The sequence below is a fragment of the Alosa sapidissima genome, chromosome 11 (genome assembly GCF_018492685.1).
Source record: "Alosa sapidissima isolate fAloSap1 chromosome 11, fAloSap1.pri, whole genome shotgun sequence".
Lineage (NCBI taxonomy): Eukaryota > Metazoa > Chordata > Actinopteri > Clupeiformes > Clupeidae > Alosa > Alosa sapidissima.
In genome coordinates, this window is record NC_055967.1 from 6809512 (window position 1) to 6828954 (window position 19443).

Here is a 19443-nt window from a genome sequence, read left to right on the forward strand (position 1 = left end):
AAGCTCATTGCATGCATGGCATCTGAAGGGAGAGAATGGATTTTCGTTTCAGATGGCCAGAATGAGCACTTTGATCTGCAGTGAAGGGAGTGCCACTATCACCACTCTCTAATATCCCTATGTAGTAAATCTTACACTATCAATACAAAGAAAGGGGAAGTTAAGGCCGTGTCAGTTTGCAATATATGCACTGTGTGTTCAATTTGATTGTGTTGCTGTGGCCATATACAACTGCTTGGCTAAATGTTACAAGTGAACAATCTGTGCTTATGGAGCTTATCTGTACTTATGTATACAGATTCAGTTGTTACGCGGAGAGCAACAAGAGAGAAAGAAAGAAAGAAAGATGAACACTTCTATTATTAGGAAAAAAAACTCTGTTGTTGGTAAAATTTGATGGTCTGGCGAAAAGTCGTACAGTTTTCTCGGGATGGCTATCTCACCCGCTGTCCCCGAGGACATTCTTGGGACAGCATTCCATTTCTAGCCATCTGTTTTCTGTCAATAGTCCTAATTTAGCTGCAGAAAAATCCTCGTTAGGTGAGCTAGGAAAGTCATCACATTGACAGAGGCCGAACAGGATACTTTATTATTGTGAACAGACTGATGGAAGCCGATCTGTGATTGCACATGGTCAATACTATTGGTAATCGGATCAGAGATTTACCTGTTATTAACATAATAATCGACGCAATGGAGTTCAAATGTAGCCTGTGATCCCAATAGACTGACCACGACCGAGGAATGCCTTTAAGCAAAGCAATATTTCACGAATAGAGCATATTATGGTAGGTAGGTAGGCCTAGCCTATTTAGAGATTGTAGACATTTCCATCTTAGCTGTCTCCAAGACGAACTAGAATCGAAAGAAAGAAACCAACTGTTAACAACGGCGTTTCGAACACAGCTAATTGAGCGGGAGTGCAAAAGTTCAAAGCGCCATTGCCATGACATTAGACTGTCCACCAATGTTGAATAACGAGAACCACTGAACAAAATTAATAGTGAAGTAAAACAAATAGGCGACCCTGAATTACACCGCACCACTGCGCAGTATGTTTGCGCAGCAGTGCTGCCTTGCAAACCAATGCACTCACTGAAACATCTTGCACACATAGTTACGCTGGGAACGCTGCATTTGTGCCATGTCTTTTTCATGCTCTTAGTTGTTTCTCTGTCCAAGGTTCTGAAATACACCCGCTAGGAAACGACTCACGTGACCCCACAGCCTTCTCCGCACCGCGCGCACTGCTAGCTGGAGGATTTCACGTGAGAACACGACCAACAGTCATTCGCGTGCTGTTATCCTCTCTGCACTCCTGGTCTCTCAGATTTAGTAGATATCGTCTGGATTAAAAAAAAAAAGCACGGGTTCAGACTAAACTGAGTATTCGTTACATTTAGGATGAAAGACTTAAACATTCTTCGTTTCCTGCCTTTTTCTTCACTCCACGCCAACACGGTGATTGCTGCGGATGGGCAGAACGTGCTTTAGTTGGCCACTAATCAGGAAAGTGCACGTCTGTATGGGCATCTCTCTGTAAGAAGATGTAAGGATCAACAAGCTTTCTCCCCTAACAAGCATCTTGCAAACAAAAATGCAGAAGGGAATACGACTTAATGATGGCCATGTCACCTACCTGGGTCTCTTGGCAAAGAAAGATGGTACGCGACGAGGCTGCTTGAGCAAAAAGAGCTCAGATAACACAAAATGGCATACCAAGTGGTTTGCATTACTGCAGAATATGCTATTTTATTTCGAGAGCGAGTCCAGCTCTCGACCTTCGGGATTATACCTGTTGGAAGGTTGCGTCTGTGACAGGTCGCCTTCGCCAAAACCTTCTCAGTCAGCTAAGGAGTGCTTAGAAAAACAGGTAAGAGGCGTGCAAAACGACAAGTTTCTGTATATGTGCACGTTGTGTCATCCCCACGAAAGACAATGTAGAAATAGTGTGTTTTCTGGAGGCAAATTCACAAATATATGTGCTGCTATTATTCAACAAGGCTTTGGTCTAAATGCGTTGCCAGTATGTAACAAGCTCATGCAGTTCAGACAGAGAGCAAGCCAACAGTTTCGTCAGTGCACACAGTTGAAGATTTTGGGGAGGGGGTGGGTTCAACAGTGTGTTAAGTCTTTCCCAACCATTTACCTGTCTTAAAACAATAAACACAGTGTTTATAAGCGATTGGTCTGGATATAAATATCATACAGTGTAATATCATACAGTGTAACGTCCAGGTTAGACCAGTTTACCCACTGCATGATGTTATGTAATGTGAGCAACGGATTAATTAAATTCATTATCCATACTTAATTGAATTTGGACTCACTCAAATAATCCCGTTAGCTGGTCATGATAGGAGCCATCAATGGCGTTATTGATATTAAATGGAGTTTGGGTAGGCCCTATTTGGGTATTTGAACTCACATGAGTTTTTAAATTCAGTTTTGATTATCTGTATTGGGACAACTGGGAATTTGTTGATAGATTTAAATATATTTTTTTATTGTTTTTATGTTGTATCATTAATTGATTTTTTAGTGTCCTATCAGGTTGTTTTCTTCCTCGTTTTCGTTATGAGGGAAAATTACGCTAGAGAAAGCACTTTCTCAATCTCAGAGTCGCCCCCAAGTGGGAAAGTGCCGAAAAATCACCGTCTGTTTGACGTATTGATTTCATTCCCGCGCTGATATTAATAGCATCCTTCCTTGGCAACTGCGTCCGCTACAGTGTTTAATAACTCGTAGACTTTTAACCTGTAATGTTTTCGTAGCAACAGCCTAATGGCTATCACATAGATAAAGACTGTATTCACTTCTACAATAATTTAGAGGAATTTGGTCATGTGTGTGTTCCGCATTACATTGCTGTGTCGAGGACAGTTTTCGTCATTTCATCGCATGTAAACTATTAGAGTTAAAGTTTGTATGCTATGTACATGTGTTTTGGCCTAGGCTACAAATGGAGTTAGGACCCCCTGGCAGAAGAGCATAGCTCAAGAGAATTGCTAAAATTGCATGTTTATGCAAACAATCAGTACAGACAAGTTGGGTGATTGCTGCCTTGTCTTATTGAGGATAATGCAATTATAAGTTATCAAATATACTGCCATTTATCATTTCAACATAAACGGTAACATTAGGATTGAGATGCCGAGATGCTCAAATCGTTTCTATGTCCACGAATGTTTAGATCCGGAAGCAAAATTATTGTTTGCTTTATGTCTGTAGGCTATGCATGTAAACATTACAAATAAAACTTTAAATACTCTAAGACGGTGAAACTAAAGCAACAGTGTACCTCATGTGAACATTGAATATATGGTTCTGTGAACACAGTAACCAAACTTGACAGATTTATTTGAAGAAGCCTCTTGCATCTGATGTTTTGTGATAGCCATGAGATGAGACCATTTCCTGTTTTGCCATTGTGCAATTAAATACTAATGGTTGGGTTTGGGCTCCAATGCTCTGATGTTCTGTCCCTTTCCCTGGGCTGTATTCTCTGTGCCATAGCCATGTCTAAGGCTGAGATCCAGCACAGGCCCAGGCCCTCTCTGTGAGCAGCTGCCCCTGTGCTGACAAAGCACTATGCACCACGGTGTCCTGGACTGGGCAGTTCTGTCCATAATTTGGTGGTAATATTGCAGATGGATGTTGTAGATGATTAGTTTTGTACTTATTTGTACTTATTTCCACTACTTATGCCAGCACTACTAGTTCTAGTCACTGAAATACAATTATTTTTAGTCACTGGATCTTGTTAAGTGTTTTAGAAAAACTGCTGATATACATTCTGAGACTTGGTCATAACTTTTGTCCCCTTGAAGTTGTCCACACTCTTAGATGTTGCATTGGATGGGTTGACTTTTATATAATGGTTTGCTAATTAGTGTAATTCTTCTATTATGTAGAATGTATTTCTGGTACCTATAACTAGCCATTTCTAAATCATAGTGTGTACAAATGAGCTAACTGGTCAGAGGACATCATTTCTGCATCTTTTTGTTTAGAGCTCAGCCACTTAAGTGTCAGCAGGCCAGTGCATGTGTAGAAGACACAATTTGAGAGAAAGAGAGAAAGAGAGAGAGAGTGTGTGTGTGTGTGTGTGTTTGTGTGTTGAGAGTAACTCAAGAATCAATATTGTCACAATACGTTTGGGCCATGATATCAATAATCATGATACAATGATTCTGCAATACTCAATACATTGTAAACGATTAATTTACGATCCATCACAATACCTGTGTCAATGAGAAAGAAGGAAAAGGGAAAAAGCTATAATTATATATTTATTTACTGCATTTCACAACAGAATTGAAACACTGTACAAAGTGCATGGAGTTTTGGCTTAAAAACATAAATAATTTGACAATACATAAACATAAAGTAAGTAGTACACAAATTGTCAGATTAGTCCATTTAGAATATCAATTGTAGAATTTTATATTTTAGTAAAAATATATTCACTATTCACTACATCAGTATATCGATAATGTTTCACCAAAAAAAGTTATATAATATATGGCTGTATTGATATTTTGTCTCACCCTTAATATACAGTATGTGTCTGTGTTTGTGCATGCATAGTCATGCACACTTGTGTCACCTTCATCCTTGCCTGGCATTGTGCAGTGGAGAGGAGAATCAGTAATCAGGTTTTGCAGGTATTGACTGTGTCGACACTGGGCAGAGCTGGCTGGTCTACTGAGACCACAAGGTGTCGAGTCAAACTCTGTAGGTATGGTTTGTCCATGGCTAACCTCCAGAGATATTGTCTTTGTCTCTTAGCCTTACGTTGACCACAGTGTAGTCCTTCAAGCGACTTGGCTACTAGACACAGTTAGAATTAAAGGTACTCCTCCCAAAAGACAGTGTTGTCTGTTTTTCGCCTGGACACTTCCCTTGGGCTATCTCATTGACAAAGCTGTCTTGGGATTTGGAATCTAGCACCAACACAAGGGAAGCAGCCAGTTTCATAACAACTCCTACTTGCCTTGTGCTACAGCGATGATTTACCATACTGATAAGCAACTGGGGAACTGAGGAGAAGAACTTGTCCACTCTTTTGACAAATGGCATTTATTGTTGTTTATTGTGTTTAGTGTTTATTTATTGTTTCTGTGTTGTCGTCCACTTAAACAAGCTCATGCAAACACATGCAGACATACAGTATACACATACACACATAACACATGCTCTTCACATCACATGCAACACGTCACATGCACTATATATACACCCACACATACATTGGCTGTGTTCAGATCACATTTAAATTTGTGTTGCATTATCTAGGCTGCTTTCATTGGGAGGCCGTTTAATGTGTTCCAATGTACAATGCCATCTGGATGACTTTATAACGTTTTACCTTGTTTTACAGGAGATCATTCATTTGTGAAACAGACCAGTAAATGTGCTGTATATGTACTGTTGTTGTTCTGAATGTGAAAATATCTGTTCAAAATCAAAAGTCAAGACTGCTATTCTTCCATAACAACAAAAATGGTCAGTCACAGTTTTCCAACGCTACCTTATTATTATTTACCTGACAACCTTGCAATGCAGCCATGGACTTTGGAAAACTTTTCTTGTGCTGTATGAGTCTGTGTTTGAGTGTGTTATTTTTTCACAGATACACTTTTATCACAATAATGTTCCTGGAGCAATTGTTCCGTGTACCATTTGTTTATTCCTTTTTTAATAGAACTGCATTTGAGCCCACAGTTCCTATGGCAACCCTTATTTGCATGTGAAAAACGCACTGTGCACGGTGTGTGTGTGTGTGTGTGTGTGTGTGTGTGTGTGTGTGTGTGAGTGTGTGTGTGTGTGTGGCGGGCTGGAGAGTAGCGGTGCATCGCGCCTCTCTCATTAGGTGTGATCACTATTTGGGCTAAATTTGTTTCCCATGCACAGTACTTTGGAGGGGTCAGGGTCCAATTATAGCGAGATAGTCGCCACTCTGTGGGGGGATGGTACTTGTTTTTTTTGTTTTGTTTTTTTGAGAGGGGGAGAGGAGTTAGGGGAATTGTGCCTTAATGCGTTTTGGCGTAGTTATTTTTATCTTCTCTCAAAGAGCCCTTTAGTGAGCCAACAGCACTGGGTGTAGACAAGCAGGTACGATGAACAGTCAGCAATTTTATTTTATGTGAGGAATTGTTTTTTTTTATAGGGTAAAAGGTGAAAATGAGAGAATACTAAATACATGTCTGTGTCCAAGGTTCTGAGGCTTATGAAGTAAAGTTACGGGGAAAAGACCTTTTGGAAATCATTTGCAGTGGAGGAGGCAGGTTAACCTGGGCCGTATTTGGACCAGGTTTGGGCAAGTGCTATTTCAGAGTTAAGACACTCTCCACCAAGACATCAATAAACATTGCATTAACATTAAAATGAACAGTTTTAAATAAAGTCATAAAATACTAATATTAGTAATAGACAAAATAAAATAATAAAAATAACCATAAACATATACAAACCACATGTCTAAGAATTAATTGGGTAATTAAAAGGGGATCATTTAAAAACGGATTGGTTCCCAACGCCTTTTGGGGTGAAGCAGGGAGACTTACTCTCCCCTTCCTTATTTGCTTTTTATATAAATTATTTAGCTCAAGAAATTAAACAGGGTAATATTGGTGTGCCAATTGAGGACATGAATCTAAGTATTCTGCTTTATGCAGATGACATTGTTTTGATAGCTGAAAAAGAAGTGAATTTACAAAATATGCTGAATATTATGAGTTCATGGTGTAGTAAATGGTGTCTTACTATTAGCAGCAAAAAACACAAGTGGTTCATTTTAGGAAAAAAAAGTGAACTACAGAGTATTCATACATTTCCGTTTGGCCCTGTGCCCTTAAAGTATACTCATCATCATAAATATCTTGGTTTTGTTTTTGATGAAAATATGAAATTTACAGAGGGAAGGAAAGTACTAGCAGAGTCTGCTGGAAGAGCTTTAGGTTCTGTGTTGAGTAAAATGAAACTATGTACAGATCTTGGTTTTTCTACATTTACACAACTGTATAAATCTTTGGTTGACTCAGTTTTGTTTTATGCTGCAGGAGTTTGGGGCTTTGAAGAGGTTTTTGACTGTAACTCTGTTTAAAACCGTGCTTTAAGGTGTTTCCCTGGTGTGCATAAATATGCAGCAAAGGTAGCGGTTAATGGGGATGCAGGATGGGATCCATGTATTGTAAAACAAAGGTGTGAAATAGTGCGATTGTGGAACCGCCTTGTCAGTCTCCCAGAGGAAAGGCTAACTAGGAAAAATTTTAGATTTTTTTTTGGGATAGAGCAAAGCATTACCCCTGGTCTGGAGAGGTTTCAATAATACTGTCTGCGTCTGACTTGCATATAATGTACCAAAATAATTTGCAATAAATGTTGTCAGACAAAGACTGTCGAGTTAATATGAAGATCAATGGAAACAGGACATACTGTATGGAAGAAACCAAAACTTAGAAATTATGTTCAGTTTAAGAATGATTATGTTACAGAACCTTTTATTTTCCTTAATCTAAAGAGAAGGCAGAGGTCCCTCTGTGCTCAATTGAGAACTAGTACCTTACCTATGGCAGTGGAAGTGGGTCGATTTAAAGGTACACCCGAACACTTACGTTTGTGTGAATTCTGTGATCTTCAGGTTGTGGAAGATGAATTTCATTTTGTTTTTTATTGTCCTTTATACTGCGACTTAAGGAACTCTCTTTTTGAATCAATTCAGTTAAAAAATCCTGATATATTTTGGAAATATGAAGGGGAGATTTTGTGCTGGCTGTTTGAAAATGATGTTTTTGCTTTGGCAAAATTTATAGAAAAGGCCTGGTATCTGCGGCAAAGGTTTTTGTATTCCATATGACAAGCCATCTCTATGTGTATGTATACTTATTTTTAGTGGTTAAGTTATGTTATGTTGGGTTCTGTGTTACGTCACGTGGTTATTTGGAGATAACAGTGAAATTATTACTGCAGTGTCTAATAAGCCCATGAGGGCTGGGCACTATGGTGTTTGACACTTAAATAAACAAATCAATCAATCAAAAAATAGGGTAAGTTAGATAAGTCTTCAATTACTTTCTCAAGATCCCAAAACTGTCACTAAAATGAAGAGTAGTAGGTAAATAATTTCAGCAACAAGGATCACAGAAGAAGAGTCTTGACTGTGACATCTTAGTGTTGATAGAAGGATGACATAGCAGATGCTTATCCAAGGACCGCAGTTGACTTAGAGCTGGACCATGGAATTAAGATAGCAAGGTGTAGATCCAGTAAGGGTCCTCTAGGCTAGAGTGAGGGATTTTGATTTAATTCTGGCTGCTATAGGAAGCGACAATGAAGAGTAACTAACAAAGATGTACTGCTGCTTTTTGAATCATCTGTAATGGTCTCACACAAGCAGGTAGGCCAGCTAACAATGCATTGCAATAGTCCAGTTTGGAAAGAACCATGGCTTGCACAAAAAGTTGTGTGGCATAAATTTATAGAATAAACTGGCAGTGTTCCCAGAAATTCGTGGCTCAAATAACGTAGAGAGGGGAATGTCATTTAGGGACTGGACATCCGTTGTTCTTCATCCAGAGACAGTTTCTTAGAGGTGTTTACTGTGTGATAGGACCTGGTGGACACTGAAACAGGAGTCTAATTTCTTCTCTTTAACCAGCAGTTCACTTGACTGGGTATATGAGTTGACTTAGTTCAAATCGCCATTCATTTGCTTATTCTGTTCTGTTTGGAGGAGTCTGTGTGCTTACAGCTGTTTTCATATGGTCTTTTAGAGGTGTTACAGGAACTGCTACTTAGTTTTCTTTGTTTTGTCCCCCCCCCCTCTTGTCTATGTGTGGCAATATCCATCATCTAATTGTGATATTTGACCACTTTTGTGCCACGGCACTAAAGTAATGAATAGCTGGTGAAAGTAATGAGGGGTGATTTTAAATCAGCTGGATCAACAGCTCAGCATCAAAGGCCCCTCCTCTCTGGCACCGAGCAACTCGTGTGGCCTTTCATTTGTGGTCATGAAGAAATAAATGAATCAATACAAAAGTGTTTGAAGCATGACTCAGCAGCCTGCATAAACCATGAGACAGGTCACTCCCCCAAACGCACACAAACCACCATCACCACACACACACACACACTAAGTGTTTTAAATAGGCTTCTGAAATAAGCCATTCTGCACTCTCTCTTAAAGGAAGACAAAAACAAGCAATGATGCACATGCAGCCCAGTGAGCATGAATAGGGTTTTTCACTGAGAGAGTGATGGGCTAATGAACACAAAAAGGTGGATGGATATCTGCCCCTGCCATGAGAGGTGAGGAGGAGTGCCAAGATGGGTGCCGAGGGACAAGCATCTGCAACACTGAGATTAGGCTGTTAGGCTGTGTTTTCAGTCACTAGTGCTGCTGCCATTGTAGATCCCTGGACTGGAGTTGTTTTACTTATTTATTTATCTATCTGCTGTATTTATTGGGCTTGATTTATGCGAGAAGGAGGCACAAGCCTCTACACCACAGCGTAATCTTGGTAACTTTGTCAGTCAGTGGATGGATCGTCTAACCCCACTCTGTGGCCCTGCCACTGAACGCAGAGCAGCCTGGGATTACTAGCCTAAAGGGATGGCCATGTAGAGTGCTGCTGTTTGCATGGAGCCTGGAAGCCAGCCAGAATGGCAACGTCAGGCTATGGAGCGTTGAGCGTTTGGTTGAGGTTGTCTGTCGAGATGAATGACAACAATGAACTCTTTGTGTACCAGATTGTTTAAAACTGTCTCACACATATTGAGATAAAATGGTTGTCTCATGATTTCACAAATTTGGGGCAGGAACCTTGCAGATAAGGAAAGGCCCCTAAGGTCTTAATGATATTTTGTTATGTGTGATATCAAACAACTGTCTGGTTTACTCACGTCACTGCAAACTTGTAGTGAATTTAAAATACCAGGACTGTGCACTTGTGGTGTTTGGAGTGACACTGCTGGGATACATTGACAATATCTTGAAACAGTACTGAGGCAACCAGCTGAATGTGGGATTTTTTTCTAGTGGGATTGTCATAATCTATTTCACCGCACCAGCAAAATCAGCAAAAGCTATGGAAATGTTCTTTTGGCCAATTAAGCAGTATTTATTGACAGTTTGTGAAGGACCTGACGGTTACGCCACTATGTGATATGACAGTTATGTAATAGTTCTGTGACTGTCATTCATGCACCAGACATATTTCTTGCTCTTTATGCTCTGACCTTCACCAGGGTTTAAACAGTGTTTGCTCTGTCTACACAGCGAAGGGTCGCATTGCTGCCGTTATTGACCATGCCGACACAGTAGACGATTTTCCGAGAGGCCACTCAGTTTGAGAGCAGCCAGCATTCCTTAGCCTGCTTGCTCTTTGGCTCTTTGGCTTGCTCTGAGTCCCAATGAGACCATTAACTAGTCCGCACTATCAGCACACTTGATTTGTTCAACATTGCAAACACATTAACCCTCCTGTTGTGTTTGCAGTCAAATTTGTCCGATTGATCATTCTTTCCTCTCAAAAAAGTTGTTAATTTATTCTGACTATCACAAGGCTCCATGCCTTTGTTAACAAAGGGCATCTGAACACACAAAGCAAATTTTGATCATTTTTATAACAATTTGGGTGTTTTATTTAACTTTAGAACTCCCATTGTGTTCAAAAATGACCGGCCATTCGAAATGAATGGGTGAGAAAATGGTCAGTCCAGGAACATACCTGTTGATCAGATGGACTGTATCTGTGCTTCTGTACATTCAAACATTCACACAACCCCACCCCCCACCTTCACTCCCCCTCTTTGCTTCTATGGCCAGCCCCCACTGGAACCTTTCCCCAATAGAATCTCCCCCTTCCAATAGAACATAAGTTGATACAAAGGTCTGTCACAACATTAGATGATAATGTATTACTATGGATTTATAGTCATAATGCAGCGGTCATTTTTGACCGGGAACACAAAACTAGTGAACATAAAGCGAATATGTGGGTGTATTTTGTCCCAATAGATCTCAGCATTGTTTGCCAGAGTCTTAGTCAGATGTGGAAAAAGAGTGTTGAGTGTTTGGTCTCTTTTCTTTTCATTCTTGGAGCAGAGAGGAGACCCACATCTCTGTATAACCAGTCAGCCATGTCAATCAGGGGAGGAGGGATAAGTCAATTAAATTGAGGGTGGGGTAGGCTACGTCAGGTGCATGATGTCCCACTTGACTGGAGTGGAGGTCCCATCGGTTACAACAGGATAAAATAAGTCTCCCCTTTGGTTTACAGCCCTCTTTTCCTCTGCGCCAAAGGATTGGGCTTTAAGCACCTGAGAGAGTGCTCTTGTTTGGCCAGAGGGATTACTGGGAAACGCTAGAGCCCTGACTCACTCAATACCTTCATGCTGTATGGAGACTGAATGGCAGGTTTATGTCATGTTGACAGACAGTCCCATTTTTGTGAAAAGTGAAATTAGAGTGTTTTCAGTTCAGCGTGCATAAACTGCCCTCTGTCTAGACCATTGTCAGCCCTGGTTTGAGTCCTGAATGATGTCAGTCTCTGTCACTAAACTCTTCTGCTAAATATGGATAAACGTGTCTGCTAAAAATACCCTTTACCTTAACTGTTGTTTTTACTGGTTGAAACAACAGAACTAGAATAGAGCTCAAATACTCACTTTTGTTTTGTCAGTCAGACTCATTTTGGATGGAACTGGACATTTTTCTTTGTACCTACTGATTGTGTATGTTGGGTTTTTCTTGGGGATGAGCACTCATGCAGATCTCTGTGACATAATGGGGGTGCCTACATGTTTGTGCTCACAAGGATCTCTTAGCGTGAAGCTAATAAGATCCCCATGTATTAAAAATGGAGGTTGTCGGGAATTCAGAGCCAAGAATGCCTGCCTAGCTGGGAGAGAGATGGGAGGGTCCACACACACAGTCACACACACACACACACACACACATAGAGAGAGAGAGAGTATATTCACTAATGCAGAGAGGAGTTGCTAGGTAACAGGTAGCGTACTGTTATGTAATGTTTCATGCCTTGGCTTACATGTTTTATGGCCGCTCCCCAGGGAGAAGGCACTGCTGTGGCTTCTGCAGCCAAGCCCATCGATTTAGGTGATGGACTGGCCCGGTGGTGATGATGGTGGTGGTAGAAGGCTGTGATAGTGGTGGTGTTGGTGTTGGCAGGGGGCTGTGATGGTGGTGATGATGGTAGGGGGCTGTGATGTTGGTGTTGGTGGTGGTAGGGGCTGTGTTGGTGATGGTGGCGGTGATGGTGGTGTTGGTTGCTGTATGTAGTATCCCAGCTTCTCTGTGGCAGTTTTCACCTCCACTTGAAGTCACCCATCAGCTCAAAATATGGTTTAGCTCTCTGTTTCTCGGTGGTTTTGTGCCCTTTTTAGGTGCAGACAGAGAGAGAGTTTTATGGCATGACGGTTTAACTACATCTCCCTCTAGAGCCTCAGACCTGGTTGCCTTTCGATGCGCGCCTTTTATAGCTCAAGCTGTTCCACATTGTTTGTAAGATTTGTGTGGTGTTTCTTTGCAGTACATGTGATCTCTCTGTAGAGCTAGCATCATATATCATGAATAATAGCTAGGTTTGTCACTTCAAATGAGATGCTGGAATAACCTGAACAGTAGAGTCATGAACAAACTATGGTCTGATCATAACACCATGAAAGACATCCAGTGTATTCTTACATGGTTTTTCACTTTAGGAATAACTAGGATTGCTGCCGGTACTTCTGTAAATTGTAGACTGAACATAAAATTGTAGACTGAACATATGTACTATAAATGTATAAATTAATCTTTTTTTATATCTATGTACTTTGTTTGTGTTGCATTGTAACCTCTATGTTTAATAGATTTCATAGTCAGTAAATAGCCATTCTTTCTAGTGAGTCTGTGAGAACGTGCTCATCCGGCACAGATCTTTTGTGTCAGTTAATCTCCATCCCATTCTGTTCTGTTTGGTTTGTTTCTTGCGTGTTGCAGTACTATTTCACGGTCAGCTTCAACCATGAGAACCAGAAGGCCCTGGAGCTCCGCTCCGAGGACGTGAAGGACTGCGACGAATGGGTGGCAGCAATAGCACATGCCAGGTAAGCTCCAGCGATAGCAACAGCAACAACACATGTCAAGTCTCCCCCACCCCACCCCTGCTTCAAAGTGTAATCCAGTGCTGTTGAGTTGAGCATAGACTCTGGATCAGAACAGTGCTATCAGAACAGTACGATCTGCATTATGTTATCACAGTCTCCATAGTATCCCTGTTGCATCATAGCACTGCTTGTTACGTTGGAGTGGAAGTCCAATGGCTGAGGCGAGATTACAATGCTGCTATGTGGTTCAGGGGTTTAAACTCAAATGGACCACTGTCTGCCTCAAGTGTGTATAAATCAATAGAGTATCACAAAACATATTGTGATAATGCAGTACTCAACTGAATTGATACTTCCAAAGGGACATTATACATAAAAGAGAGAGAAAGAGATCAAGGAAGGGATGAGATGAGGAGTGAGTGCAAAAGATATTGTGATACTCCAATACACACGTGTATTGATATGAAGAGTTTGGTTCCAAAATGCTATATTCTCCATTTTAAAGAATTTTCCTAAATCATTTTTTTACATTTTGTTTTCCAAGTAATTTCAGTAACACTGTAATTAGGTATTGTTGTTTGATTTATCTTTACTCAATCAAAACAATACAATTGCAATTTCCTGAAATACACAATTAAATGACATGACTTTTTAATGTTTTTAAAAATGGTGATGTAGCGTTTTCGAACCAATCTCTTATATTCCTTAATATGAGAGAAAAAGAGAGAGAGGCATGAGAGGTGGAGGGAAGGAAAGGGATTGGGGAAGAGATGACATATGTGCTAATGAAATGTAAGCATCAGAAGGATGTCAATCAGCACGTTCATGCACACTGCCAGAGCTCTGGGTTTTTTGTGTGTCGATGGAGCCCTAATCATGCTCTGTTAGAAATGCAATGTGCTGTGGCGATGCCACGCTCACACACACAGCGCTTGCTTTTCACAAGAGCCATGTTTGCTTGGGGGACAAAATGTACATCTCATTACTTATAATTAGCCCGCGGCTCACGCAGGAAGCCTTCCGCGTTACGGTACAGGACTTCCTCAGCTCACTTGTGCGCACTCTTCAACACTGAAGAGAGCTGCGTGGCTTTGGCTGTTGTGTGTTCCTGCTTAGATGTGCTACTGTATGGACATTGCTTTTCAGGATGTGAGGATTTTCGATATTGTAGGGATTATGGTGGCACTCTGATTATTCACAAGAATTATGATTCAACCTCTATAGGATTTATATACAAAACATTTTGCACCCAATCCATTAAAGCAATAGGCATCTGGTAAATGTAAAACTGATAATGATATCCTGTTAAAGTGACATTCAACAGTGAGATCACAGATAGATTTATGATAGATTTATTTCTGAGTTGGCTCCTTTTTACACACGGTCACTGATTTCCATACACAAACATGATCAACTTTATGGTTGTACTAGCAGCGGGAAAATCAATATGCTGAGTCTTAATGACAGAGAGTAAAATTGTGTTTGTGTATGAGTCAGATGCGCTCTCCTGCGTGCAGTGTGTGTGGAGGTGATGAAAGCAGAGCGAGAAAGTGATTTGGGGTGCATCTCTGGGCTGTGTGTGTTTGCGCGTGTCTGTGTGTGTGTGTGTTTGTGTTTGTGTGTGTGTGCGTGTGTGTGTGTGTGTGTGTGTGTGTCTGTTTTTGTGTGTGTGTGTGTGTGTGTGTGTGTGTCAGTAGACTGCAGGTCTGTTTTAGCTGTGTGAGCTGCAGAGTGTGCCCCCAAGCCTTGCTAAATCTGTGGCGTGCACATGGAGGCGTCTGGGTTTGCCTCTTAGAGATAAGCAGAGCTATACCACCTCCCTTTACTGTAATTGTGAGATGACAGTGTGTTGGAATGTGTGTGTGTGTGTGTGTGTGTGTTTTGCATATATTTCTGTATCTGTGATGTGTGTGCCCACATTCATGTGTTACTGTAAAAAAAGCTATATTGCTTTTCCCCCCTGTTGAGAAGCCAGCGGTGTGTGTGTGTGTGTGTGTGTGTGTGTGTGTTTGTGTGTGTATATGTTTACATGTTTACATTTCCTCACTGATATGCTTCTGTGTATGTGTGTGTGTGTGTGTGTGTGTGTGTTTTGTACAGTTACAGGAACCTGGCCACAGAGCATGAGACCCTCATGCAGAAGTATCTTCATCTACTCCAAATCGTGGAGACAGAGAAAACGGTTGCTAAGCAACTTCGACAACAGATAGAGGATGGGGAAATTGAGATTGAACGCTTAAAATCTGAGGTAATATGCAATGTCATTCTGAATGCCACAATAGGGGCTTGTTACAGTATGTCTTATATTAAATTAAGCTCATTTTCGAATGCTGGGCAACATGTCTGTAAATTGTGATTGTGAAATCGTGCCGACCAACACAGAATGCCTGATATACATCTGTGGGACTGTTAAACGTGCCAGCAAGCAGATATTTTAATGCTGTTGTTGCTTGTCTGTGTGTGTGTGTGTGTGTGTGTGTGTGTGTGTGTGTGTGTGTGTGTCTTTGTGTGTGTATTTGTGTGCATGTGCGTGTGTGTGCATATGTGTGTGTGTGTGTGTGTGTGTGTGTATGTGTGTGTGTTTGTTTGGCTGGCAAGTGATTACAGTTTAATATAGTTAGGCCGTAACTGGAACGGGTCCATGGATGCTTCACTTCTTCCAGGGGGGACTAAATGGCCGAGGGTAGAGGTGCCTGGACCACTTAGTTAGTGAGCGGCTGTCTCACTGTCACTGGGCTCCATTTTGCATTGGTGCTAATAAAACACCCCTCAAGAAGAGCCCCCCCAACCCCCCTAAATGTATTCTTCATCAACCAGATCAAATAGTCATTTCACTTTAATGTGCAAATGTGGGCCTGCAAATGAAATGCTTTGCTGAATATGCATGAAGGGTCTTCTATTATGAGTGGTTGCATCCCTCTTCACAAACAAGGATAATAAACTCTTTCAGGCTCACAAAGTAAATGGGGGACACTTACCTTCAAGCTACAGGGCAAGGCTTCAGGCTCCTTTTGTGTCACCCATGCCTGCCACCTCTCCAGCACCCCCCCCCCCCCCCACACACACACACACACACACACATTTCACGGCCAGCCAAGCAGGGCTACATGGGGTGGTTTGAATTGCTAACAAGCATCGGAAATTACAGTCTGTGCCGAGATGTCAGCCAATGGAATAAATAAGGGGCCCTATTTTTTCCCCACCACATGTCATTGATTGGTGCTGCTTTGAACTGACCCAGTCACTCTGTCCACACTCTGGGAGGGAGTCAACTGACCCAGTTCCTCTGTCCACACTCTGGGAGGGAGTCAACTGGGCGCTGAAGTGTTGAGCACTTTCGTCCTCCTTAATTCTTCTGTGACTTCTCTTACTTTATAGTTTGTGGATTGCAGTGGAGTTTTTTTCTTCTTGCAGATTTCTGGGCTCCTGAAAGACAATGAGAAGATCCAGACAAACCCCACACAAACTGGCACACCCAGTGAGGATGACTCTGAAATCAAGAAGATCAAGAAAGTAAGACGAGTACCCATATCTGCAACATGTAGAGACTCCCTGATTGCTTCCACTATGATAAAGCATGTTTTAGCCTCATTGATTCCCTTTCATTTTAACATTCTCAAAAACACAACTACCGGTATATCAGTCTTCAAAGATCAAATTATTTTGTGTTGTTTTAGATATTAGTCATTCTGAATAAAGACTGCAGACTCTCAAATCGCATAAACATACACACATACAGTACAATCATCAGATTACATGTCTGATATTAAAAAATAATTCCAAATGAAATATGCCAGATCTCTAATATGCTTACATGGATAAAATAAGTAAAAAAACATAAATAATAAAAAAAACCTGTCCCACAACCCTGTAGGTTCAGAGTTTTCTGCGTGGCTGGATGTGCCGGAGGAAGTGGAAGACCATCATCCAAGACTACATCCGCTCGCCGCACGCTGAGAGCATGAGGAAGCGGAACCAGGTGGTGTTCAGCATGCTGGAGGCCGAGGCTGAGTACGTCCAGCAGCTGCACATCCTGGTCAACAACTTCCTGCGGCCGCTGCGCATGGCCGCCAGCTCCAAGAAGCCGCCCATCACCCACGACGACGTCAGTAGCATTTTCCTCAACAGGTGGGTGGGTGGTGTGAAAGTGGGCGCCAGCAGTAGGTTAATCCCAGGGTTCTTTGCGGCACAGGACCCCGACAGCAGAAGTGCTGTCTGCGGTGTCCCCTGGAGATTCTGTTTAAATCCTGACCTTTTCATGATGTTCTTGCAAGCACCATCCTGACCCCCCCCCCCCCCCCCCCCAATCCTCTGCCCCCTCTCCATAGCCCTGGTCTCCAAGTACCATTATAGGTCCCTAAGGGTTTTCCCTCCTCCACTTAAGAACCCCTAGAGCTCAGAGAGCATGGAAAAGCAGAACATATCAGAGTGTATCACAATATTACAGGTGTAGGTTACCAGGAAGCTACCTGTTATTTATAAATGGTGTTTATGCATGAGGACCATGCAGGAAATAGTGCTGATTCATTGACTGCCTCTCTGAGTCTCCATTCATGACTAAAGGGGCAATGTGTAGGATTTGAGTGATCTTAAAGGCAAAACAATGACTTGCATGTATTCAGTGCAGTCAATGTTGAGATCCAAAGTGGTGTTATGAGACAGTATGGTCCAAGGCTAGTTGATCAGCATGCTAACTTCGGTGGATATTTGGGCAACACAGAGGTCTAGGTCATTTTTGAATGTTTTAAACTATAAATTATATTAATATTGAAATATGTTTACTTTCCCCCATTTCCAACAGTGAGACCATCATGTTTCTCCATCAGATCTTTTACCAAGGATTGAAGGCGAGGATAGCAAGCTGGCCAACATTAGTCTTGGGTAAGTTCCTTTTCACTATCTTCCAATATGTGCTACATGTAGGCCTGGACTTTCTATCTGAAAGACGTGCTGTTTAGACTAGGCTTTGTAGTTTCATCTTGATGGAAAGTGAGGGTCTCTGTGCTTATAACAGACAGTGATGTGATGGCTTTTACCTGCCAGGTATTTCACTTCTCCTCCCCCTTTCCTCCCTTCCCCTTACCCTACAGCTGACCTTTTTGACATCCTGCTGCCCATGCTGAACATCTACCAGGAATTTGTGCGCAACCACCAGTACAGCCTGCAGATTCTGGCTCACTGCAAGCAGAACCGTGACTTCGACAAGCTGCTCAAGCAGTACGAGGCCAAGCCGGACTGTGAGGAGCGCACCCTGGAGACTTTCCTCACCTACCCCATGTTCCAGGTAGGCAGAGAGACACAGCATGCTCATGCCTTCAGACAGGGGTCCATACAGTAAAGGTGCAAAATGTAGTATCTGCCATCCAAAGCCAAATTTTACAACATAAAATGGAATTGTGATCTATTATTATACTGAAATTTGTTTTCAGTTATCTCTGTTTTTTCTAATGGCCCTCATGGCCTGCAGGATTTTATATCCTGAATTATTTTGGTTTGGTTTAATTTCTTTTTTGCAATTTGAATTATGCAATCAGGTAGTTGCAAAAGCTGCAATTAATCGTGCAGCTCGCAACTCTGCCCCAGTGGTTCATCTTGTTACATCTATAATTGTTTTTATTCTTGTCATCCTCCTTAAGTGACAGACAGTAAAGCTCACCGGTCAGAAGTGTCCCAAGTTAAAGCGGAATTTGGAAACCTTGACTCAAAAATTATATCACAAATCAAATTCCAATATGTTTTAGAAAAATATTAATCAGACCAGGACATACACACACTCTCCCCTAATCGTGCAGCCCAAGGCCTGATAGTCACAAGCTGGAAAATTGGAAATTGTTATGTACATTTTCCCATAGATAAGACTCAGTGTGCTTTGAGCTGAACACCTACCACAGCAGGACCAGGCAGAGCACAGACTCCGTTTTGTAGGTGGATCAGTGAGTGGATGAGATGCAGCTTATTAAAGTTACTTTATAATGACACGACATAGAAATAGACAGATGCCTTAAAAAATGGAGATGTTTGTATTAAAACCTATAATGTTTTGCCTGCCTTAGTTGATGCATATACAGTAGCACAAACCAACAAAATCTGTGATAAATGTGTAAATCTCTGTGAGATAGGAAAGACTTACAGACTACTCAGATTCCCCGTAGCCTCTAACACCTTTCAGCACTTCAGCGGAGCAGCAGCCACACAGTTGTCTCACAGTAGTAGTCTGGTCTCACCCAGTCACGCTGTTTTACACCAGGGCAGCAGTGTCTATAGTTTACATTCTGGCTGGATGCTGGATGAGCTTCTGTGACCCTGTCATTACCCACAATGCAC

At 41.6% G+C, this 19443-nt stretch overlaps 1 protein-coding gene across 2 annotated transcripts in view; it reads left to right on the top strand.

The window, feature by feature from the left end:
* Window positions 1–1140: 1140 nt before the first annotated feature.
* rasgrf1 (Ras protein specific guanine nucleotide releasing factor 1) overlaps window positions 1141–19443 on the top strand; it is a 37499-nt gene continuing 19196 nt past the window's right edge. For both annotated transcript variants that reach the window (XM_042109784.1, XM_042109785.1), the window contains exons 1-7: window positions 1141–1873; window positions 13013–13119; window positions 15220–15367; window positions 16534–16632; window positions 16994–17247; window positions 17921–18000; window positions 18210–18403. In XM_042109784.1, the coding sequence (XP_041965718.1) occupies window positions 1598–1873; window positions 13013–13119; window positions 15220–15367; window positions 16534–16632; window positions 16994–17247; window positions 17921–18000; window positions 18210–18403 (1158 nt within the window). In that variant the 5' untranslated portion in view covers window positions 1141–1597. The remainder of the gene's footprint in view (window positions 1874–13012; window positions 13120–15219; window positions 15368–16533; window positions 16633–16993; window positions 17248–17920; window positions 18001–18209; window positions 18404–19443) is intronic.